This window comes from Geotrypetes seraphini, chromosome 2 (genome assembly GCF_902459505.1).
Source record: "Geotrypetes seraphini chromosome 2, aGeoSer1.1, whole genome shotgun sequence".
Taxonomy (NCBI): Eukaryota; Metazoa; Chordata; class Amphibia; order Gymnophiona; family Dermophiidae; genus Geotrypetes; species Geotrypetes seraphini.
The window spans coordinates 427,850,412-427,875,020 of NC_047085.1; the positions used below are offsets into that span (position 1 = coordinate 427,850,412).

Below are 24,609 nucleotides of genomic sequence, written 5' to 3' on the forward strand. Positions count from 1 at the left end.
CACAGTAGTGAAGAGCTCGATGAATTGCTTCTCCAGCAAGGTCTGGAACGAAGCCGGCAAGGAGGGATCCGCATCAGCAATGGGACCTCCTGCACGGACTTCATGGTCCCTGGCTCCGAGATACTTGGACTTAGAAGCCTTGGGCACCTTGAGCACCACGGGGGGAATGGACTGCTGTGCTACCTGACCTGAAGAGACAGAGGAAGGCACCGCAGCAGGCGTTGGAGTCAGAGCCGGCACGAACGAAGCAGGCTTGAGGAGACTCGAGGCCGCAGAGGTGGAAGCCGGAAGAGTCGAGGCAGAAGTTGAAGGCGAGGCGCTCTTCGATGAGGACAGCTCTTTCGACGCCTCCATGCTGAACAGCGACTCCCACAAGAAGCAGCGACGCTTGAAAGCACGTGCTGTAAGTGTGGAGCAAGGCCGGCACGATTTCAGAAGGTGTTGAGGCCCAAGACACTGAAGACAGCGTCGATGGGGGTCCGTCAGCGAAATCGCACGCTGGCACTTGGCACACTTTTTAAAACCGGTGATAGGCCGGGACATAGGCCGAAAAAGCTCTGCCGCAAGATCGAAGCCACGGGGCCACAGCCACGTGGCCTGCCCAGTCGAACCGACGGAAGAAATTATTATTTTTTTTTTTGAAAAACAAGAAAACACGATGAAAAACCAACGATAAGTAAAAGAACCCAAAACCGCGGATCTAGAAGGCACAAGTGAAGATACTTCACGCAGAGAGTCGAAGACGGACTTCTCGGCTCCGCAGAAAAGTAAGAACTGAGGAGACATGCCCGGTGCATCGGGCGGGAAGGCACTCGCGCATGTGCGGTGCGGGCGACTAGAAACTTCTAAAGTTTCTACAAGCAAGTATGCTTGTGAGATGTCCGCATCGGGGCTCCGTCGGATGACGTCACCCACTAGTGAAAATACCTGCCTGCTTGTCCTGGGATAATAATTAAATCTCAAAATATACCACAATGTTATTAGCCTAGTGATGTAGCTACCCACTGAAACACATTTACTAATGGTGGAGAAAAAGCCTCAACTGCATTCAAAAATGCTATCAATTTCAGACAGCAACCCAATGTGTTATGGGCCAGTCACAGGCAAAAAAAACTCCACAAAGTACAAAATGATTCTTTCAAAATGGGTTACCCAACACCATTGTGCACAGGAAACACAATCGAGGAAAAACAAAAAAGGAACAGGAAACCAAGCTTCACTTATCTTTACCAGCTGGAATCTCACAGAGCATTGTGCTCGCACCGCTGACTGATACTCAACCCGTGCTCCAAGGCACCGGCTGCCACGTGAGCCAGAGCCAGAGTGTGCACTCGTGGGCCAGCAGAGCGCGCGCTCTCCACAGCCGTGCACTGCTGACTGTGCCTTGACCCTGTCGCTCCTGCCGGTCTTAGCCCTTTACGGCGTCTGCCCTCCGCCGACAGCCCTCCTCCCGGCAGCCGCCACTCCGCGCGTCCTGGAAGCGCACATGCGCACTCGTTCCGCCACATTCCGACAGATCAGATCTCAGGGAACACGCGGCGCGAGTGCGCATGCGCGCTTAGCGTTTTATTATTATAAATAAGAGCAGATCAGAGCCTTGGTTTCAGGGAGTTCCCCATATCCCTCCTTCTCCTCCGACACTAAACTCTGTAGAAGGGTTAGAACTACGGAAGAGTGTGAGGACCTACAAAGGGACCTAAACAAACTGGAGGAGTGGGCGAATAAATGGCAGATGAAATTCAATGTAGGGAAATGCAAAGTCATGCATATAGGGAGAAAAAACCCGATGTTCAGCTACCAAATGGGGGGATTAGTATTAGAGGAAAGTAACCTTGAAAGAGATTTGGGTGTACTGGTGGATACAAAAATGAAGTTAACGGCGCAATGCGCAGCAGCCGCGAAGAAGGCAAACAGAATGTTGGGTATTATTAAAAATGGTATTACGACCAGAACGAAAGAAGTCATCCTGCCGTTGTATCGGGCAATGGTGCGCCCGCACCTGGAGTACTGTGTTCAGTATTGGTCACCATACCTTAAGAAGGATATGGCAATACTTGAGAGGGTCCAGAGGAGAGCGACACGAATGATTAAGGGCATGGAAAACCTTTCATACACTGAAAGATTGGAGAGGCTGGAGCTCTTCTCCCTGGAAAAGCGGAGACTCAGAGGAGACATGATAGAAACCTACAAGATCATGAAGGGCATAGAGAAAGTAGAGAGAGATAGATTCTTCAAATTTTCAAAACATAAAAGAACAAGAGGGCATTCGGAAAAATTGGAAGGGGATAGATTCAAAACAAATGCTAGGAAGTTTTTCTTTACTCAGCAGGTGGTGGATACCTGGAATGTGCTTCCAGAGGACGTAATAGGGCAGAGTACGGTACTGGGGTTTAAGAAAGGATTGGACAATTTCCTGTTGGAAAAGGGGATAGAGGGGTATAGATAGAGGATTACTGCACAGGTCCTGGACCTGTTGGGCCGCCGCGTGAGCGGACTGCTGGGCACGATGGACCTCGGGTCTGACACGGCAGAGGCATTGCTTATGTTCTTATGTTATGTACTCTACAGCAGGGGTAGGCAATTCCAGTCCTCGAGAGCCACAGGAAGGTCTGGTTTTCAGGATATTCATAATGAATATACATACGAGATGGATTTGCATGCACTGCCTCCTTGAGATGCAAATCTATCTCATGCATATTTATTGTGGATATCCTGAAAACCTGCCTGTGACTCTTGAGGACCGGAATTGCCTACCCCTGCTCTAGAGCTCTTGATGCTTTTGAACGAACAGAAGGGGGCAACAGACTCCTGGGAGAAGGAGAAGGTTTCAAAAACTGTGATTGACATCTTTCTACAGTATGCTCGTAAGAATGGACAGAGTACTCTAAGGTTCAGCATACCATTCCTATATACTGGAAAAGATATTATCAAGAAAGAGCCTAATTGCTTTTTTTACAAGTCCTCCATACCTAAATGAAACTTCCTGAGCTATCAATGAAAGTTGTGAGCACAATCCAGCATAAATCTACCGTTATAAAATGAGGCAGAACCCATTAGAATAAGAGAATTTCCAAGAAAAACCATAAGTAAGTGTGTGTGTGTGTGTGTGGGGAGGGGGTGACAAGAGAGTTGAATAATGGAAGCAACAAAAAAGACACAATCTGCATAAATTAATCTACTACAACATGAAGAGGATCTCTTAACAGCATGACTGCACAGCTGTCTTTATATGGTACCTCAACCCCTTTGACATCTAGCCAAAACCTACTTCACCTCCCCCAGAACCTGTTATGAATTTTTTTTCCTTTTTTTGGCCTTGAATGGAAGCAAACTGGCACTTGTAACTTCCTGGCTACTGCTGGAGAAAGCTGATTAATGGTTTCTGTAAATGCAGTAGTTTCTTATAACTGTGTTTATTAAAAATCCTCAAAATCAGTTCCGAGATGGTTTTTCCCAGCATCTGCTAATGCCCTTCAATAAATGACATTAAAATTAGTCAACAAAAGAAGCAAGATCCTTTTATTAAATTAGAGCACATTTTTAATACATCATAAACCAATGCTTGCAGCCTATGTTCTGCCACTGAGAAATGCAGTCATAATTACATCTCCCAGGAGTTTCTATAGAAACACCTTCTGGTACTTGTGTTTACAGCTGCTCTAAGAGAAGGTTGTAAGCAGTAACCTGACAGCAGGTGCAAATTCTGGTCTCCACTGTAAGGCATGAGCAACCAGCAAAGTAAGCAAGGAAATACTTTTTTACAGAAAGGGTGGTAGATGCATGGAACAGTCTCCTGGAAGAGGTGGTGGAAACAGAGACTGTATCTGAATTCAAGAGGGCCTAGGCAAATGGGATCTCTCAGAGAGAGAGATAATGGTTACTGTGGATGGGCAGATTAGATGGGCCTTTATCTGCTGTTATGTTTCTAAGCCACTTCAGATGCCAGACTTTTATTTGAATCAAGAAAGGCATTAATGAAGATTTTCATGTCTGCCTGATACTGTGATTCAATTAACAGAGTATCACCAGCAGCAGCTGAAATATCTAATATAATAAAATGCTAGGCCACGCATGCGCACTTAAAAGTCGTGTTCCCTGATCCGTCGCGAAAACACGAGTACACATGCGTGGCCCTGGCTGCGGCGGCGGCGGCTTTCAAATAAAATTTTTAAAAAACTTACACAGCTGCGGCGGCCTTCCTCACCCCCGGCTCTCACTGTGCATCGTAATGGCTCCTCTCTCGAACTGCACCAGGATCGAGAGAGGAGCTGCGGCGGCGGCTTTCAAATAAAAAAAAAAAAAAAAACGGCCCGCTGAGAGGGAAAGCGGCGCTCAGTGGTGACATGTAAAAATCGAACCAATATCGGAAGATGTCTCTGCCAGGGCTAAAAGCAGCAGCCCCCGAAGCTCCTCAGCAGCCTGTCCCGCCCCCTTGAGAAGGGCTCCCGCAGTGTCCGGAAGCGCTTCTGCTGGTGGTGCTGCTCCCGCTGCTCTGCCTTTGAGCAACGCACCGGAGCTGAACACCATGGCAGCGGCTGACAGGAGGAGACAGAGGGGAGATGCTTGGTTGATGGGAGATACAGAGAAGGGAGATGCTGGACTGTTGGGGGGATAGAGAAAGGGGAGGAAAGGAAGGGAGGCCTACTGCTGGACAAGGGGAGCATGAAGAGGTGCTGTTGAAAAGGGGGAGGGGAAAAGAAAGGGAGGCCTACTGGTGGACAGGGAGAGCAGGAAGAGGTGCTGATGGACAGAGGAGGAAAAAGGAAGGGAGGCCTACTGCTGGACAGGGGGGAGCAGGAAGAGGTGCTGATGGACAGGGGGGGGGAAAGGAAGAGAGGCCTACTGCTGGACAGGGGGGAGCAGGAAGAGGTGCTGATGGACAGGGGAGGAAAAAGGAAGGGAGGCCTACTGCTGGACAGGGAGAGCAGGAAGAGGTGCTGATGGACAGGGGGGGCAAAGGAAGGGAGGCCTACTTCTGGACAGGGGGAGCAGGAAAAGGTGCTGATGGACAGGGGGGGGAAAAGGGAAGGGAAGCCTACTGCTAGACAGGGGGAGCAGGAAGAGGTGCTGATGGACAGGGGAAGAAAAAGGAAGGGAGGCCTACTGCTGGACAGGGGGAGCAGGAAGAGGTGCTGATGGACAGGGGGGGGAAAAAGGAAGGGAGGCCTACTGCTGGACAGGGGGAGCAGGAAGAGGTGCTGATGGACAGGGGAGGAAAAAGGAAGAGAGGCCTACTGCTGGACAGGGGGAGCAGGAAGAGGTGCTGATGGACAGGGGGGAAAAAAGGAAGGGAGGCCTACTGCTGGACAGGGGGAACAGGAAGAGGTGCTGATGGACAGGGGGGAGGTAAAACAGAGGGAGAAGGGCTGCTGCTGGATAAGGGGAGCAGTAAAGGGGTGGTGGTGGACACAGGGGAGGTAAAAGGAAGGGAGAATGGACAGGGGGAACACGCAAGGGGTGGTGGTGGACAGCCAAAAGAAAGAAAGACAGAAATACAGAAAGTGGCTAAGGAGACAGAGAGAGAAAGAAATAAAGACAGACACACACACACATATTCTAGCACCCGTTAATGTAACGGGCTATAAAGCTAGTGATGATATATTAGGGTACAGCTTATCGGTACTCTAAGGCAGGGCTGCTTTTACTTATGGGCAAAAGGCTCTGTTTAACAGGGGGCTCATATGTAAAAGTGAACCTGAGCACATGGCCCATTCATGCTGCCCACAGGCAAACAAGACTAGCTTAACCATTGGCCCAGGTTAGATACCGGCTAAGGGTGCCTGGTGATAAAGGGTGCCAAAATCCCTAGCCTCTGACATTACTGCCAGTGCCTCACCTGTTTTAAAGATTTAGCTTCTCTCTCTCCCTTGGTTGCTGGCAGCATGAACAACAGGCATCTCTCGGCCTGCCCCCTGCGTCTTCTCTGTGCTGCATCCCAGCCACAGGAAATTACATCAGAGAACGCGAGAGACAGCAGAGGAAAGACGCAGGAGCAAGCCAAAAGCCACCTGTTGTTCATGCTGTTTCTGGCAGCAACTGAGGTAAAGAGTCCTGGACCACAGTGGAAGAGAGAGAGAGAGATCAGTCTAGGGGATGAGGAAAGACACTTGATCAAGTGAGCAAAGAAGAAATGCCAGACCCATGGGGCGTGCTGGTGATAGAAGCAATGTTGGGGGGGGGGGGGGAGGGATGCCAAAGCACATAGGCTTAGTGCACCATAATTCTTTGAACTGGCCCTGTTGATAGGTGCTTGTTTAAGTGATATACCCCCTCTCTCCCGACTCCAAGTCAACCTTACTACTTATCCTGCCTATTAGTTTGACTCTGAGTCAGTGCTATAGAATATCTAGCTCCCACTGGTCCAACAGCTTCCTTTCCCTTTCCCTAGAAGCTTCCTTACCCACCTGCTAGCCAAATTGCTTTACAGCAAAAAAAATAAAAAAAATAAAAGCAGCATAAAGGCATGGAATAACTGTCTAGCCCGTGTCCCTGATGGTTCTTCCAGTCTTGCATCTTGAATAGGCTAGACCAGTGTATCGCAAACTGAGTGCCGCAGCAAGATTCTGGGTGTGCCATGAGACGCCAGCGAGGAGAGGTGCCGGCTGACTGCCTACAGGACGTGCTTCTCACAGCAAGAGGCATGTCCTGTAAGCAGTCAGCCGGCACCTGCACCTTTTCTCATCGCTGGTGCATCTCCTCCATGCCTCTCCTGCTCTAGCATCCCACATTGGTGACTCAGGGCCCTGTCTGGAGGGCCTTTGCGCATGCACAGACATCAACGTGATGACAGAACGCATGCACGTGGCATCATCATGTCGACATCTGCGCATTTCTGGGTGCCCTTCAGCCACAGCCCAGAGTTTATTGTGCCACAGAGTAAAAAGGTTTGTGGGACACTGGGCTAGACAGTGACTGCACATTTTATTTCCCCCTGGAAAGCAGCTTGACTGGCAGTAGGGAGGGGATGGGTGGCAAGATAAGGAAGCATCTAAACCAGAAGTGGGTAGGGAGAAAAAAGCTGCTGGACAGGGGGGGTGGGAAAAAAGGAAGCTGATAGACTGAGACGCTCATAGCCATTTAAATCTCTTCTCCTGTGCTAACTGGTATATTCAGCAGCAATTATCTGGATAGCGTCACTGAAAATGCTCAGTTAGGGCTTAATTCCGTAATGGCTGTCTAAAAAAAGATAGGCACCTAAAATTAGGCACCTATTGCATGTCAATCACACTTAGGCACCCATTATAGAGAATCATGCACAGCAGCGCCTAACTTAAAACTTAGGTGCCTGAAATGTAGGCCAGGATTTTAAAGGCCTACTTTATAGGCACCTAAGTCCTTTATAGAATCGCATCTAGCGGCGCTTAAGACTTTCTCTACCCCTAAGCACGTCTACTTTGTGTTACATGCCGATAGGCACCTATTTTTAGTAAAACTGCACCTAAGAAGATAGGTGCCTATCTCCCAATTACTGTATATTTTATTTTTTTCAGTTATGAACTTGTTAAAGCCCATAATTGAAGTCAATTTACTAATTAAGTGGGCGCCTAACGTTAGGTACCTATTTAGGCTCCTATCTTTAGGCAGCTCTCATAGAATTTCCTCCTTAGCACCTAAACCAAAACTGACTATTTTGTAAACGTTCTGGGGATGGAACTGGCACTTAGCCATCTAAGGTAATTGCATAAATAAGACCACATAAAATGCATTCCTACCTTAACCAGATAGGTTTTATCCAGCTGTATATGCCCGGATATTCAATGCCAGTGCCTCAACATGGCCTGGCATTGAATATCTGGGTATAAACCTGGCAGTAGACAAAAAAACGCTGACCACCACTGGCTGACTATGTACCCCATAGTCTATTTTTGATCTGATTGAATAAAGCTCAGGAGTTAATTTTACACTGGTTTGTTTGGGTTTTTTTTTTTTTTTTAATATCAAAGAAAGCAAAATCTGAATCTGAGCACAGCTTTCTGCACATACAGAAATCAGTATTTATTTAATGAAAATTGCTTCTGTTCATGCTTACTCTGTAAGGCGCGTGTTCAATTCCCCAGCATCATTTATATCAAACCACCCTATCTCCTGCCGCAGCACAGCGTGGAAGAATTCTCGCCTGATTTTCCTGATCTGTCGTCCAGCTGCCAGGGTCCAAAATGAAATCTGGACATAGGCGGCAAGGAGAGCAACAAAGCCGATTCCGCTGTAGCAGTATGAGAACCTGAAACAGCAACGGTGCAGAGCGCTTTTAGAAACTAAAAGTCTTTAAAATAACCAAATCAGTCCAACTGAGACTGCAGAAATAAGCAAATCAAATTATAGCAGTTACATCAGAGTTATGGAGGATGAAATCATGCATAAGTGCTCTTTTAATCCTATATTTTGTTGCACAGTCAGACAAAAACATCTTGACATGAATTTCAATTGTGAAATTCCAGATGCTGGAATGGATGAGTCCAACCACTGGCAAGGGGCACCCAAACATTTCTTACCTTCTTTATTAAAAAAAAACACTGACCATCGCAATGTTATGCAAATTTAACCTCCCTTTTACTAAGCCATGGTAGAGGTTTTTACTGCGGCCTGGGGTGCTAAATGCTCCAACGTTTGTAGAATGCTATGAGCACTGGAGCATTTAGCACTTCGAGCCAAAGAAGAAACCTCTACCATGGCTTAGTAAAAGGGGGTTTAAATTTGCATAGTATTCTGGTTTTGTAAAGGGGGGAATATGTTTTGAAAATTACAGATACATTTATTTACCTTTTTAAAAAAAGTTTCTGAGACTTTATTTTGTTTTAATCCCCCCTCTTCCCGGTCTCCATCCATCTGCTGTCACCATTCCCCCTTTTTTTACCTGGTGGTCCAGCGTCCAGCAAGCTACTCATTTCCCAGCCAGCGGTGAAACAAATCAGCAGCGGGGCCATCAGGAGCAATCTTTACGCTCTCCTGCGCAGCCCTGTGCTGCTTTCCGAATGGCTGCCTTAGGTTCTCGTGGGACTCACGAGAACTTACGGCAGCCATTCGGAAAGCAGCCTGGAGCTGGATGGCTGGTTTGGGGCTTGTGGGCTGACTGGTTTGGGGCTGACTACCATTACACGTGCCCACCACTAGATGTACCCTATCCCGGCCTACCACTAGACCACCAGAGAGAGGGGGGAAAGGGTACAGGGAACACCATTTGGTTCAGAATTTTTTTTCTTGGTGTTTCCTCCTCTAGAGGTGGGTGCGTCTTATGGTCAGGTGCATCTTATGGAGCGAAAAATACTGTAAATACCAAGAAACACACCTAGGTAAACAATCCACCTTCTCCATTCCCAGCTCCCCATATTAGCCCTACCTCCTAAAAAGCACAGTTACTTACAGTAACAGTTCTTATCCAGGGACAGCAGGCAGCTATTCTCACATATGAGTGACGTCATCCACGGAGTCCGGATGTGGACAGCCTCGCAAAAAGACTTGCTTGTAGAAACACAGAAGTTTCGAGTCTGCCACACCGCGTATGCACAAGTGCTTTCCTGCCCAGGACAGGGCGCGTCTCCTCAGTTCAGATAGCTAGCAGAGAAGCCAACCAGGGGAGGTGGGTGGGTTGTTAGAATAGCTGCCTGCTGTCCCTGGATAACAACTGTTACGGTAAGTAACTGTGCTTTATCCCAGGACAAGCAGGCAGCCTATTCTCACAACCCAGAATGGGATGGTGGGAGCGTTGGCAACTTAGGAGAATAAATTTTGTAATACTCTCTGGCAAAAATGGCCATCCCGTCTGGAGAAAACATCCAGACAATAGTGAGAGGTGAAAGTATGAACCGAGGACCAGGTGGCAGCCTTGCAAATTTCCTCAATAGGAGTGGATCTGAGGAAAGCTACTGAAGCTGCCATGGCTCTGACTTTGTGGGCTGTGACTCGACTCTAGATGCAGTCCAGCCTGGGCATAGCAGAAAGAGATATAAACAGCCATCCAGTTGGAGATGGTACACTTCGAAATTGGATGTCCCAACTTGTTCGGATCGAAGGAGACAAAAAATTGAGGAGTAGATCTGTGTGGTTTGGTGGGTTCTAGGGTAGAAGTATGAAGAGCTGATTCTCCAGGATGAGAATGAGGCCTTGGAAAAAACACTGGAAGTACAATAGATTGGTTGAGATTAAATTCTGAAACCACTTTAGGTAAGAATTTAGGATGAGTACGGAGGACCATCTTGTCATGATGGAAAACTGTGAAAGGTGGATCAGCAACTAAAGTGCAGCTCACTGACTCTTCGAGCAGATGTGAGGGCAATAAGAAACACCACTTTCCAAGTGATATATTTCAGATGAGCCGTAGATATTGGTTCAAATGGAGGCTTCATCATTTGAGCAAGAACAACATTGAGATCCCAAACCACTGGAGGCAGTTTGAGAGGAGGTTTGACATTAAAAAGTCCTTTCATAAATTTGGAAACCACTGAATGAGCAGAGAGGGGTTTCCCTTCAATAGGCTGAAGAAAAGTAGCAATTGCACTGAGATGGACTCGAATGGATGTAGACTTGAGGCCAGAAGTAGACAAGTGCAAAACATAATCCAAAACAGAAGCCAAAGAGGTAGCTCGAGGCGTCATGTCATGAGAGATGCACCATGTAGAAAATCTAGTCCATTTCTGATGGTAGCATTGTCTAGCGGTAGGCTTTCTAGAAGCCTCTAAAATGTCTCTTACAGGTTGAGAAAACTGAAGAAGAATTATGTTGAGAGGTACCAAGCTGTCAGGTGGAGAGACTGCAGGTTGGGATGAAGCAGAGACCCTTGACTCTGTGTAAGCAGAGATGGAAAAACTGGAAGAAGGTATGGCTCCCTGCTGCTGAGTTGAAGTAGAAGGGAGTACCAAGGTTGTCTCGGCCACCAAGGAGCTATCAGAATCATGGTGGCATGATCATTCTTCAACTTTACAAGAGTCTTGAGAATGAGAGGGAATGGAGGGAATGCATACAGGAAGAGGTTTGTCCATTCCAATAGAAAAGCATCTGCTTCGAGGTGATGAGGAGAGTATATTCTGGAGCAGAACTGAGGCAGTTTGTGGTTGTGGGGAGATGCAAAGAGATCGATCTGAGGAGTTCCCCACTGAGAAAAAATGTGATAAAGAAGCGAGGAATTGAGTGTCCATTCGTGAGGTTGAAGAACGACTCAACTTGTCCACCAGACAGTTTTTCTCCCCTTGGATATAGACAGCTTTGAGGAAGGCGTTGTGGAGGATTGCCCAGTCCTAAACCTTCAGAGCTTCTTGACAAAGAGAGGGAGATCCTGTTCCTCCCTGTTTATTGACATAATACATGGCGACTTGGTTGTCTGTTCGAATGAGGACTACTTGGTCGTAAAGGTGTTGAAAAGCTTTGAGAGCATTGAAGATCGCTCTGAGTTCTAACAGATTGATCTGACACTGACGATCTAAGCTGGTCCAATGGCCTTGAGTACGGAGACTGTCGATGTGAGCCCCCCATGTGTAGGTCGAGGAATCTGTCGTGAGGTCCTTCTGATGAAGGGGCATCTGAAACAGCAAACTTCTGGAGAGATTGGAAGAGAGCATCCACCAGTGGAGAGATTGTCTCAATGAAGGAGTGACTATAATGTGTCGAGAGAGTGGATTGCAAGCCTGCGTCCACTGAGATGCACTGAGGAATTCTGAGGTGAGTCTCGTGAACTGATGAGGCCATGTGACCTAGTTGTACCATTATGTGTCTCGCTGAAAGTGAAGAGCGGAAAGACACATTGTGGCAGAGCTGAATTAGAGCATCCAGACCTTGTTGAGGAAGGAATGCTCCGAGTTGAATAGTGTCCAGCACAGCTCCAATGAACTGTAGATTCTGAGAGGGCTGAAGATGGGATTCGGGAAAGTTGATTTTGAATCCCAAGCTTTGTAGGAACCACGTAGTCCGTTGGGTCGCTACAATAACCCCCTGAGATGTTGAATCTTTGATGAGCCAGTCGTCTAGGTAGGGAAACACCTGAAGACCATGGTTCCTTAGAGCTGCTGCTACCACTACTAGGTACTTGATGAACACTCTGGGGGAGAATTCCAGGCCGAAGGGTAGCACTCTTGTGACAAATCTAGCTCTCTTCCTAGCTATGAAACAGGATTAGAGAATAAGATCAGTAAACCCCGATGCAGGAGAGCTGACCAGGTTGGCCCTGCGGATTATGAAAGCGCTGACTTCCCTTGGACTAGCCTTGAGGAGCCAGTCAGTGACTACCAGGGGGAGTTCAGTCCTGTGTCTGGACACTCTCCAAAGCCTGCTATTAGGGCTCAAAGGAACCCAGGAGTTAAGAAACTACAGCTCCCAGAAGGCCAGACTCAGAACAGGAAGTTGTCACAGAGGCAGGCACAGCTGCAGAGAGATTTTTCTCCCTTCCCCCTCTTCAGAGCAGGGAGGGGCGAGTTGAAGGAGGTTAAAGCAGAGCAGCTGAGACACAGAAGGGGGAGGAGCTGAGGAGGCTTCAGTGTGAGCTCGAGAGGGAGCACACTCCTCCTCGACTGAAGCCTGAGGAGCTGAGCCACGACTGGGACATGGTGGATATGTCAGATGTGCTGGAGACTGAAGCTGAGAGACAGCTACAAAGCTGTGAACCAATGGACATTGGTGTATCAACTCTGCCTAGCGAGGGATTGGAGGCAATGGACACAAACTGAGCAAAGGTTGAAAGTGTTTTGCTATTTTTGTTTCTTACCTTTTTTTTTGCTTAATAGTTTTGAGTCTAAAGTTGCTTGTATGCTGAACTGTGTGAGCTTATCAAAGCTAGTCTCTGAAGCACTGCAATACCTGAACTGTGGCATTAGACTGTATAACATTGCAAACTACAGAGCCTTTGTGTTTTCCCTCTCAGCTCAGCTGGAGTCTAATTAGGGGAAGATAAGATTCTGACAGAACAGCAAACACAGTGGAGCTCCTTTTGGGAAGAGTTCCTTATCTGCAGGCACTCCGTAGAAGAGCTACAACATTAGCAGTTTTTTTTTTATTTTTGTAAAACTTTATTTTCCCTTACTGCAGGAGAGTTGTTTGCTTCTCTCTTCTGCCCTTTCCTGGTGAGGGAATTTTGCTGTGGCTATCCTAAACGCAGAAGGCTGGTGAAGAGGACTGTGATATAAAGACTAGAGTCCAGCCTGAGGTTTTTGTTTGATTTAGTATTTTGGAATTAGAGCCAGGCTGGTGTGTGTAAAGCCAGGGTAGCCAGGTTGGCCTGGAGCTCTATGTTTGAGGTATTCTACAACTTGTATTGAAAATACTGCAATTTGCTATCAATACCTGGACAAAGTAACCAGAAGTATAAAAATAAAATACATCTTTATTTATCCTGACATTCTTGGAGGTGTGTGGCTTTCTTTTTCCCTTACCTGATTTCTCTGAGAACATTGATCCTATTGTTTTTACCTTAGGTGGTTGCCCAAGAAGGCCTGAAGGATTCCCTGGTTAAAGGGTACATGCTGGGAGCAGTTAAGGTCACTTGGAACACAGCTTGCTGCAGTGATCAGGAGCTCGTGGGTTGTGACAATCTGTACCGATAATGAAAATTCCCCACCCGAAATCTGAGGTACTGACGGGAGGCCGGGTGAATGGGAATGTGAGTGTAAGCCTCCTTGAAATCCAGAGAACATAACCAATCGTTCTGATCTAAAAGGGGATACAGGGATGCCAGGGACAGAATGCGAAATTTTTCTTTGACCAAAAATTTGTTGAGAAGCCTGAGATCCAGGATGGGTCGCAGATCGCCTGTCTTCTTTGGAACTAGGAAGTAACGGGAGTAAAGCCCTCTGCTCTGCAGTCCCAGAGGAACTTCCTCGATGGCACGGAGATGAAGCAGAGCTTGAGCTTCCTGAAAAAGAAGGGCAGTCTGGGATGGATTGGAAGGATACTCTCTTGGAGGAAGCTCATAGAAACATAGAAAATGACGGCAGAAAAGGGCCACGGCCCATCCAGTCTGCCCACACTAATGACCCACCCCCCTAACTACCTCCATGAAGAGATCCCACATGCCAATCCCATCTTTTCTTAAAATCTGGCACGCTGCTGGCCTCAATTACCTGTTGTGGAAGATTATTCCAGCGATCAACCACCCTTTTGGTGAAGAAATATTTTCTGGTGTCGCCATGAAATTTCTCACCCCTGATTTTCAACGGATGCCCTCTTGTTGCCGTGGGTCCTTTAAGGAAAAAGAGATCCTCTTCCACCTCGATATGGCCTGTGACATATTTGAACGTCTTGATCATGTCTCCCCTCTCTCTGCGTTCGAGTGAGTATAGCTGCAACTTACCCAGCCGTTCCTCATATGGGAGATCCTTGAGTCCTGAGACCATCCTGGTGGCCATTCACTAAACCGACTCAACTCTCCGCACATCTTTTTGATAATGCGTCCTCTAGAATTGTACACAGTATTCCAGATGGGGGTCTCACCATGGATCTGTACAACGGCATTATGACCTCGGGCTTACGGCTGACGAAACTTCTACAGATACAACCCATGATTTGTCTAGCCCTGGATGAAGCTTTCTCCACTTGATTGGCAGTCTTCATGTCTTCGCTAATGATCACCCCCAAGTCACGTTCTGCTACAGTCCTTGCTAGGATCTCACCATTTAGGGTGTAAGTCCTGCATGGATGGATTTTTGCCCCCAAGGTGCATGACCTTGCATTTTTTAGCATTGAAACTTAGTTGCCAAGTCTTTGACCAATGCTCCAGCAGGAGTAGGTCCTGCGTCATACTGTTGGGCATTGAGCTTTTTTGTTGGGCACTGTGCTTTCATCTGTTGTGCTTTTGCCTACTATGTTGCATAGTTTGGCGTCATCGGCGAATAATGTAATTTTACCTCGAAGCCCCTCGGCCAAGTCTCTTACAAAGATGTTAAATAGGATCGGGCCCAAGACCGAGCCCTGCGGCACTCCGCTGATCACCTCTGTCATATCGGAGAGGGTACCATTTAGCACTACCCTCTGAAGTCTACCTCTAAGCCAGTCCTTAACCCATGCAGTTAATGTTTCACCTAATCCCATCGAACTCATCTTGCTCAATAACCTGCGGTGTGGGACGCTATCAAACGCTTTGCTGAAGTCTAAGTACATGACGTCCAGGGACTCCCCTATATCCAGCTTTCTTGTTACCCAGTCAAAGAAGCTGATCAGATTTGATTGGCAGGACCTTCCCTTTGTAAAACCATGTTGATGAGGATCTTGTAGATTCTCCTCATTCAGGATCGTATCCAATTGGTGTTTGATTAGTGTTTTCATAAGTTTACTCACTATCGATGTGAGACTCACCGGTCTATAATTCGTAGCCTCTGTCCTGCATCCCTTTTTGGGGAGTGGAATGACGTTAGCCGTCTTCCAATCCAATGGGACTCTTCCTGTACTTAGGGAAAGATTGAAGAGCGCGGATAATGGTTCCACCAGGACATCACTCAACTCCATGAGCACCCTGGGATGTAGTTTGTCCGGTCCCTTAGCTTTGTTCACCTTGAGTCTTGATAGCTCGTCGTACACGCTGCTGAGCGTAAACTCAAAATATCGAAACGGGTCTTCCGAGCTTTCCCTTGTAGGCAGCTGAGGGTCGGATCCCGGCGCCTCGGAAGTGAAGACCGAGCAGAAGTATTCATTTAAAAGTTTGGCTTTATCGGAGTCCGATTCTACATAGTTCCCGTCGGGTTTCCTAAGGCGTACTATCCCATCCGTGTTTCTTTTTCTGTCACTAATGTATCTGAAGCTCTGGTGGAATCTGAGCAAAATGAAAAGAGTATCCTTCCTTGATTATTGACAACACCCATAGGTCAGATGTAATTGTCTTCCAGCGATGGTAAAAATGATGGAGATGACCGCCTATGGGGGGAAGGGATGACAGAGGCAGAACGATGGAGGTTTTGCTCTGTTTGAGACAGTCAAAAAGGCTGAGCAGCCTTAGGTGCAGCAGAAGGCTGAGGTTTCTGTTGCTTCTGTTGCTTTCTGTTGCTTTCTGTTGTTTCTTGGCGGGTGCTCGAGTATAAGGAGCCGCCCTTGGAGGATAACGACTCTGGAAAGGTTGAAGAGATTGAGAAGGTTTTGCAGGAGTTGGCTTAGGCTTTGGTCTGATGATGGAAGCAAAAGATTTTTCATGTTCAGACAACTTCTTGGTGGCGGCCTCTATGGATTCATCAAAGAGGTCATTCCTTCACAAGGAATATTAGCCAGACGATCCTGAAGATTTGGGTCCATATCAATGGTGCGAAGCCAGGCCAGGTGGCACAACGCTATTGAGAATGCAGTGACCCTGGAGGAAAGTTCAAAAGCATCATAAGATGACTGAAGAAGATGTAACCTGAGTTGTGCCAAGGTAGCAGTAACTTCTTGAAACTCCAAATGTCTATGATGATCCAAGTTTGTCACATACCCTGGAAGGATATCAATCAGGACCTTAAAATAAGTAATGAAGACAAAGTTATAGTTAAGGACTCTGGAAGCCATCCTGAAATTCTGATAAAGGCAACGGCCAAACTTGTCCATGGTCTTGCCCTCTCTTCCAGGAAGTACTGTGGCATAGACTCTGGAAGGATGGGTTCTTTTCAATGAAGATTCTACAAGTAGGGATTGATGAGAAAGTTGTGAGTTCTCAAAGCCTTTACAATGTAGGGTCCTATAGTGTGATTCCAATTTGCCTGGAACAGCAGGAATAGCACAAGGAGTCTCCAGATTTCATTTGAAAGTTTGAGACAAAAGCCTGTTAAGAGGAAGCTTGAGTGACTCTGCAGGAGGCTGAGGCAGATGCATTTCTTCTAGATATTTTTGGAGTACTTAGAACCAGCATCTAACTTGATATCCAGGTCATCAGCCATCTGATGTAAAAAGGAAGAAAAAGACAATTGATCTGCCAGAGCCTGGCCTCGAGTAGGACTCGATGACCTGGAGGTGCCTCGAGTGGAGAAAAAAGGCGAAGCCTCTCTGCAGTATTGAAAACCCAAGGAATAAGCAGTCTGGGAGGCATTGGAAGCAATGGAGTCCTCGGGGTCTGCAGCTGGTGACCTCGAACAAGGAGTGGAAGGCCTCGAAGCAGGAGGTCTAGATGAAGGTCTGGACGAGGAAGGTTGTTCTCTAGAAGAAGACCTGCACCTCGATGGATCTCTCGATGAAGGCCTGGATTGGCGACGAGAAGACTGCTTGGAAGTAGTTCTCGTGTGAGGTCGAGGAGACTTCACCCTATGCTTAGAAACCAGGAACCACTGGTGATGACTGAATAGGGCTAGAAGCTGTAAATTAAAACCCAGTGGTTTGGATTGAGGAATCTCGAAGCACTCGCAAAGACCCGACTCCTTGCATAGAGTGTGAGGATTCCTGTCGAGACACTCGCAAAGACTCGACTCCTTGCATAGAGTATGAGGATTCCTGTCGAGACACTCCCAAAGACTCGACTCCTTGCATAGAGTATGAGGATTCCAGTCGAGACACTCGCAAAGACTCGACTTCTTGCATAGAGTGTGAGGATTCCTGTTGATACCACGTATCAACAAGGGATCAAAGAGGAAAAAGAATAAAGAACCGGTGTGGCTCACTGTAGAGGTTAAGGAAGCAATCAGAGACAAAAAAACCTTGTTTAAGGAATGGAAAAGATCAAAAACAGACAAAAATTGGAATAAGCACAAACAACATCAACGTAGGTGCCATAAGGTGGTAAAAGGAGCCAAAAGAGACTACGAGGAAAAAATGGCAAAGGAGGCAAAAAACTTCAAGCCGTTCTTTCGATATATTAAAGGTAAACGATTCGCGAAGGAAGCGATGGGACCGTTGGATGACCAAGGAATAAAGGGAGCGATAAAGGAGGACAAGGCAATCGCCGACAGACTGAACACGTTTTTTTCGTCTGTATTTACCGAAGAGGATATACACAGCATACCGGAACCCATCAGGATGTATGCTGGAAGTGAAAACGGGAAACTGACAGGGTTGACTGTCAGTTTAGAAGAGGTATGAAGGCAGATTGATAGGCTCGAGAGCGATAAAACCCCGGGACCGGATGGCATCCATCAGAGGGTCATCAAGGAACTGAAAGGGACCATAGCTGAACTGCTTCAACTGATAGCCAACCTGTTGATCAAAACGGGAAAGATTCCGGAGGACTGGAAGGTAGCAAATGTTACGCCGATCTTCAAAAAAGGTTCGAGAGGAGAACCGGGAAACTACAGACTGGTGAATCTGACCTCAGTACCGGGAAAGATGGTAGAGGCGCTGATAAAGGACCGCAACATTGATCACCTTGACGGACACGGTCTGATGAGGACCAGCCAGCACAGTTTCAGCAAAGGCAGATCTTGTTTGACAAACTTGCTGCACTTCTTCGAGGGAGTGAACAGGCAGACAGGCAAAGGCGACATTGTATATCTGGACTTTCAGAAGGCGTTCGACAAGGTTCCGCATGAACGACTACTTCGGAAAATTGCGATCCATGGAATCAAGGGTGAAATACTCATGTGAATAAAAAACTGGCTGGAGCACAGAAACAGAGAGTGGGGGTGAATGGACAATGCTTGGACTGGAAAAGCATCACCAGTGGGGTGCCGCAGGGTTCGGTGCTTGGATCCGTGCTCTTCAACATCTTTATAAACAATCTGGACATAGGTACGACGAGCGAGGTGATTAAATTTGCAGACGATACGAAGTTATTCAGAGTAGTGAAGACACAGGGGGATTGCGAAGATCTGCAACATGACATAATCAGGCTCGAGAATGGGCATCGACATGGCAGATGAGATTCAATGTGGACAAGTGTAAAGTGATGCATGTCGGTAACAAAAATCTCAAGCATGAATAGAGGATGTCCGGGGCGGTACTTGGAGAGACCTCCCAGGAAAGGGACTTGGGAGTTCTGATCGACAAGTCGATGAAGTCGTCCATACAATGTGCGGCGGCGGCGGAAAAAAGGGTGAACAGAATGCTAGGAATGATAAAGAAGGGGATCACTAACAGATCGGAGAAGGTTATCAGGCCGCTGTACCGGGCCATGGTGCACCCTCACCTGGAATACTGCGTACAGCACTGGTCGCTGTACATGAAGAAGGACACGGTACTACTTAAAAGGGTCTAGAGAAGAGCGACGAAGATGGTTAAGGGTTTGGAGGAGCTGCCGTACAGCGAAAGATTAGAGAAACTGGGCCTCTTCTCCCTCGAACAGAGGAGATTGAGAGGGGACATGATCAAAATATTCAAGGTACTGAAGGGGATAGACTTAGTACAGTGGTTCCTAACCCTCTCCTGGAGGACCGCCAGGCCAGTCGGGTTTTCAGGATAGCCCTAATGAATATGCATGAGAGAGATCTGCATATAATGGAGGTGTCAGGCATGCAAATCTGCTCCATGCATATTCATTAGGGCTATCCTGAAAACCCGACTGGCCTGGTGGTCCTCCAGGACAGGGTTGGGAACCACTGACTTAGTAAAGACAGGTTGTTCACCCTCTCCAAGGTGGGGAGAATGAGAGGGCACTCTCTAAAGTTGAAAGGGGATAGATTCCGTACGAACAAAAGGAAGTTCTTCTTCACCCAGAGAGTGGTGGAAAACTGGAATGCTCTTCTGGAGTCTGTGATAGAAGAAAACACCCTCCAGGGATTCAAGACAAAGTTAGACAAGTTCCTGCTGAACAAGGACGTACCCTGATAGGGATAGTCTCAGTCAGGGCACTGGTCTTTGACCAGAGGGCCGCCGCGGGAGCGGACTGCTGAGCATGATGGACCACTGGTCTGACCCAGCAGCGGCAATTCTTGTGTTCTTATGTTCGCAAAAACTCGACTCATTGCATAGTGTGAGGATTCCAGTCGAGACACTCGCAAAGACTCGACTCCTTGCATAGAATGTGAGGATTCCAGTCGAGACACTCGCAAAGACTCGACTCCTTGCATAGAATGTGAGGATTCCAGTCGAGACACTCGCAAAGACTCGACTCCTTGCATAGAGTGTGAGGATTCCAGTCGAGACACTCGCAAAGACTCGACTCCTTGCATAGAGTGTGAGGATTCCAGTCGAGACACTCGCAAAGACTCGACTCCTTGCATAGAGTGTGAGGATTCCAGTCGAGACACTCGCAAAGACTCGACTCCTTGCATAGAATGTGAGGATTCCAGTCGAGACACTCGCAAAGACTCGACTCCTTGCATAGAGTGTGAGGATTCCAGTCGAGACACTCGCAAAGACTCGATTCCTTGCATAGAGTGTGAGTATTCCAGTCGAGACACTTGCAAAGACTTGACTCCTTGCATAGAGTGTGAAGATGCCAGACCAGACACTCGCAAAGATTTGGCTCCTTGCAAGAGTGTGTAATGTCAGCACGAGGCAGAGGCAGTGATTCGACCTTGCTGGAGACTGCTGATTGCCCAGGCTGGAGAGGAGAGAGCAGAGACGAGGCAGGAATTTATTTGCTCAGCAATTGAACAAATTGTTACTGTAACATGGTCTGGAGAGAAGCCTGCAATTCTGGATCCGAGTCTGAAACTGGACCACTTGCTAAGGCTGTAGGTTCCAAGGTGGCAGTGGCAGCAAGCTTTGATATGGATTGATGCTTGGATAACTTGAGGACCACCACAGGAACCTTCTGCTTAGCTATCTGACCTGAGGGACGCTCAAGGGAAGATAAAGCAGGTGTACTCAAAGTCAAAGATGACCCAAACGAGGAGGGTCTGATGAGACTCGAGGTTGAAGCAGTGGAAACAGGAGGAACTGCAGCTGAAGACTTGATTGCGTCAGGAGTCGATGTCGAAGGTGTAATTGAGGAGTCCATCCTGAATAGCTTTTCCACTTGAGCTCGATAACGTTTAAGGGCTCTAGGTTGAAGTGTAGCGCAGCGTTCGCACGAGGTCAGACTATGGTCAGGTCCAAGACAATGAAGATACCAGCGTGTTGGTCCGTGAGGGAAATTGCACACTGGCACTGGCTACACTTCTTAAAGCCCATGATTGACCGGGACATAGGAGGGAAAACAGCTGCTGCAAAGTTGAAGGCCATAGGCTGCGGGCGCGCATCCTGCCCCATCAGTCAGTCGACGAAAAAAGAAAACTTTAAAAAAAAAAAAACAGAAATAAAGAAAATAACACAGCGATTTGCGAAAACAACTAACACAAACCACGGTGAGAGAAGGCATGAAGCGAACAAAGTTAAACGCAGAGTGTCAAAGAAAGACTTCTCGGTTCCACAGAAAACTGAGAACTGAGGAGATGCGCCCTATGCTGGGCGGGAAGGCACTTATGTATGCGTGGTGCGGCAGACTCAAAAACTTCTGAGTTTCTACAAGCAAGTCTGCTTGCGAGGCTGTCCGCATCTGGGCCCTCTGGATGACATCACCCATATATGAGAATAGCTGTCTGCTTGTCCTAGGATAAAATAATTCTGTCTCCCTTAAATACCCCCACTCAACCCTTTCCATGCTAGTCAGGTTGTGCGTTATGTAGAGAGTAAATTTTATAACAGGTAACAAAGTTGGAAGTCCAAGTAATCATCTAGTTTGAGGCTATTTTATGAAGATATAAGCTTCCTAGCCCCCTTCACTAGTATCCATGCCCCCACTTTTCTTCCTTTCTGCCCATGCTACCTCCTTTTTCTCCATCCATTATTTTATGTCTCTGCCCAACTCTTTTCTCCAAAGTACAAAAAAAAAACCCAAAACACTTCCGGAAAAAAGTACAAATCACCAAAGCGACCAAAAACAAATAGCTACAAATGCAATAAACATTTTTTATATAAATATTTTTGTTGTTAATAAGATGCCCTCAGATTAAAAAACACACAAAAAAATCTCACCTAAGCATTTAATCATATAGTGCTGCTTTAAAAGGTGAAAGAAGTTTTCTCATACATAGGGCTGATCTCGCTACCATTTGTGACATTTTTAATATATTGATAGAAAGCAAAAATTTTACCAGGAACAAGAAATAGTCTCTAGCATCACCCCCTTTCCAGTATTTGCCACTCCAACTCTCACTCTTCCTCCAACATCCACCCCATCTTTACATTCCCTTCCTCTATCATATGGTAAACCTACTCTTTATACTAAGGTGCATTAACAGATTTAGCAAGTGCTAACTATTAGCAGGCACTAAATGCTAAGAAGTCCAAAGGAATAAAATGGGATTGTATTCCTATGGGCTTCTTAGCTTTTTGTGCATGCTAATCATTAGTGCACCTTAGTAAAAGGATTCCTCAGTGAGTCAACCCTGAAATCTTACTGTTTATATTTATTTCCAAATGTGATAAACCATCATTCAATAGGTAGCCATATAGATTTCTATACTTAGTGAGGCCTGAGATCTCTTCCAGCTATATTAAAATTTAGTTGGGAAAGGGGTCAGGAGGGAAGAAGAAAAGGGAGGAATAGGAGCTGGGGACCTAGTGTCCACCCATGCCCACTATAAGTCTCCCTAAAAATGGTGTTCTGGCTACACCACTTATTCACATGCTTTAATCATGCACACTCAGAACTGTAAAACTAGGTTAATAGCTAATATGCTGTTTGAAATCATAGCTGAACTTTGTCACAAATGGAAGTGAGAGCTGCAAGAGATAGCAAGGTGAAGTTTGAGAGCATTGGCACACCCACGATTAGTCATTAATTACAACTCTGAATTCAATAACAACAGTATTATGCAAATGACATACTGGAGCCAATGAAGGCTCAAGCAGACAAACAGGGCTGAGAAGTGGTCAGAATATAGCTGGGTAAAAGCACTCTCTAATAAATACAATTCAAACTTGACACATAGAAACCATTTTGAGGTTTTTCTTTTTAAGTGTGGCTTTCGGGAGGGCTGGAAAACAGAGTAGCCAGACAAAACCCAACTCCTACCCTCTTTTCTGAGATATGAGATCTGGAGACAGAAAATGTATGCAAATCCACAGGCTATCTGGCCAATGATTTGAAACTGTAGCAGTCTGAATGTTTCGCCTAAATGTAGAGGTCAGCTAGCACAGTTACCGACAGGTGTTTTCCAAGGACATCAGGAAGATATTCTCACAGATCGGTGATGTCATCCACATAGCCCGGTACGGATAGTGCTAAAGCAGGGGTGTCCAACCTGCGGCCTGCATGTGGCCCCATGAGGTATTTCGTGTGGCCCTGATTTTGTGGGACCCCGTTAGAGGGAATGCAGCGTTTTCCTCTGCCGCTTCCGGGTGTTTACATTCTTGCCGGCTCCCTCCTCCATCTTGCTGCAATGTTCGCTGAAAGCCACGAGCAGCGGCTCCTACATGCCTCCTGCAGTGCGACGTCAGAGAGAAGGCTTCCATATCAGCCGCGGGAGGCGTGTAGGAGCCATTGCCCGCGGCTTTCAGCGAACACTGCAGCTAGACGGAGAAGGGAGCTGGCAAGAATGTAAACACCCAAGGCACAGAAGGGTGGGAGGGAGGGAGAAGGATGTGTTGGGACGTGAGGGAGGGAGCACAAACAGGACAAAGGACATGAACTTAGGACTCAGAATGAAGGGAAAGAGGGAGGGGAGCATGAGCCATAAGATGGAAGAATGGAGGGGGTGAGGGAGAGAACAGAAAGGGAAAACTGGATGTCTGAGAGAGGGAAAGAGATTGTGCACATGGGAAAATGCAGATAGAGGAGGGAGGGAGAGAGAGAGAATTATTGGACATGGTAGTGTGAGAGGAGTGAGGTAGAGATGCATGGGCGCAGAGAGAAGGGGGCGAACATACTGGGCCGAGGAAGCCTCCTTTTTTTTTTTTTTTTTTTTAGTACAGAAGGGGAGGGTATTAGAAGAAGTGCTAGATTGGATGTAGGGAGAGAGCTGATAGGGCCAGAAACAGAGGACAAAAAGAGATGTTAGGCAATAGTCTGAAGGGAGAGAAGTTGGACCTTGGGTGGTGTGGAGAAAGAGGGAAAGAGATACTTGAAGGGAGAACTGTTGGGAAGAGAAAGGGAGAAATGGTGGACCTGGGGAAGGCAGGCAGGGGGACAGATAGCATGGGGGCAGTTGGAACGAAAAAGGGAGAGAAGTTGGATCTGGGGATGGAAGGGAGGAAGGGAGAAATGTTAGGCCTGTGGGTGGAAGGCAGAGAGATGCAGCATCTCTCTTTTTCCCTCTCCATTTCATTGTTCAGCATCCAGGGTGGAGGGAAGAAGAAAACCAGAAAAAAAAGAAGGAGCAAAATGTTGGACCATGGGGAGAGAGGAGCAGAGATGGACCCATAGGAGGGCAGGAGGGAAGTGAGCTGGGATAAGAAGATGCTAAGAGATGGAAAGAAAGGGACAGGGAATTATGGCCTGACCAGAGGAGAGAGGGAGGGGGAATTCTTAAAGTGGTGATCCATGTGTATGAGGTCAAAAGGGAAATGACAAGATGAGTGAGAGAGCAGTGAGTACAGTGGTAGAAATTTGGTAATGGGGAGTAGATAGCAGGAAATAGGAGGGTGGGAAAGGAGTGAGATGGGAAATGGGAGAGTTATGGACTGAGAGAAGATGGAGAATTAAGAGATAGCTGAACATATAAAAAGAAGAAGGGTGAGAAAGAAGATAAGATTTGAGTGGACAGAGGCAAAAGGGAAAATAAAAAGTTAAGAAAGCTGAAAGGGAAAAATCAATACGTTGGAGACAGGCATAAGAAGGAAATGGAACGAGAGAAGAGGAGAAAAAATGGACAGCAGAGA

General features: G+C 47.0%; 1 protein-coding gene across 1 annotated transcript in view; it reads right to left on the reverse strand.

The window, feature by feature from the left end:
- Window positions 1-24,609, reverse strand: part of ABCB1 (ATP binding cassette subfamily B member 1) — a 356,266-nt gene that overhangs the window by 236,191 nt on the left and 95,466 nt on the right. The window contains exon 6 of the mRNA XM_033931220.1: window positions 8,030-8,221. Within this exon, the coding sequence (XP_033787111.1) occupies window positions 8,030-8,221 (192 nt within the window). The remainder of the gene's footprint in view (window positions 1-8,029; window positions 8,222-24,609) is intronic.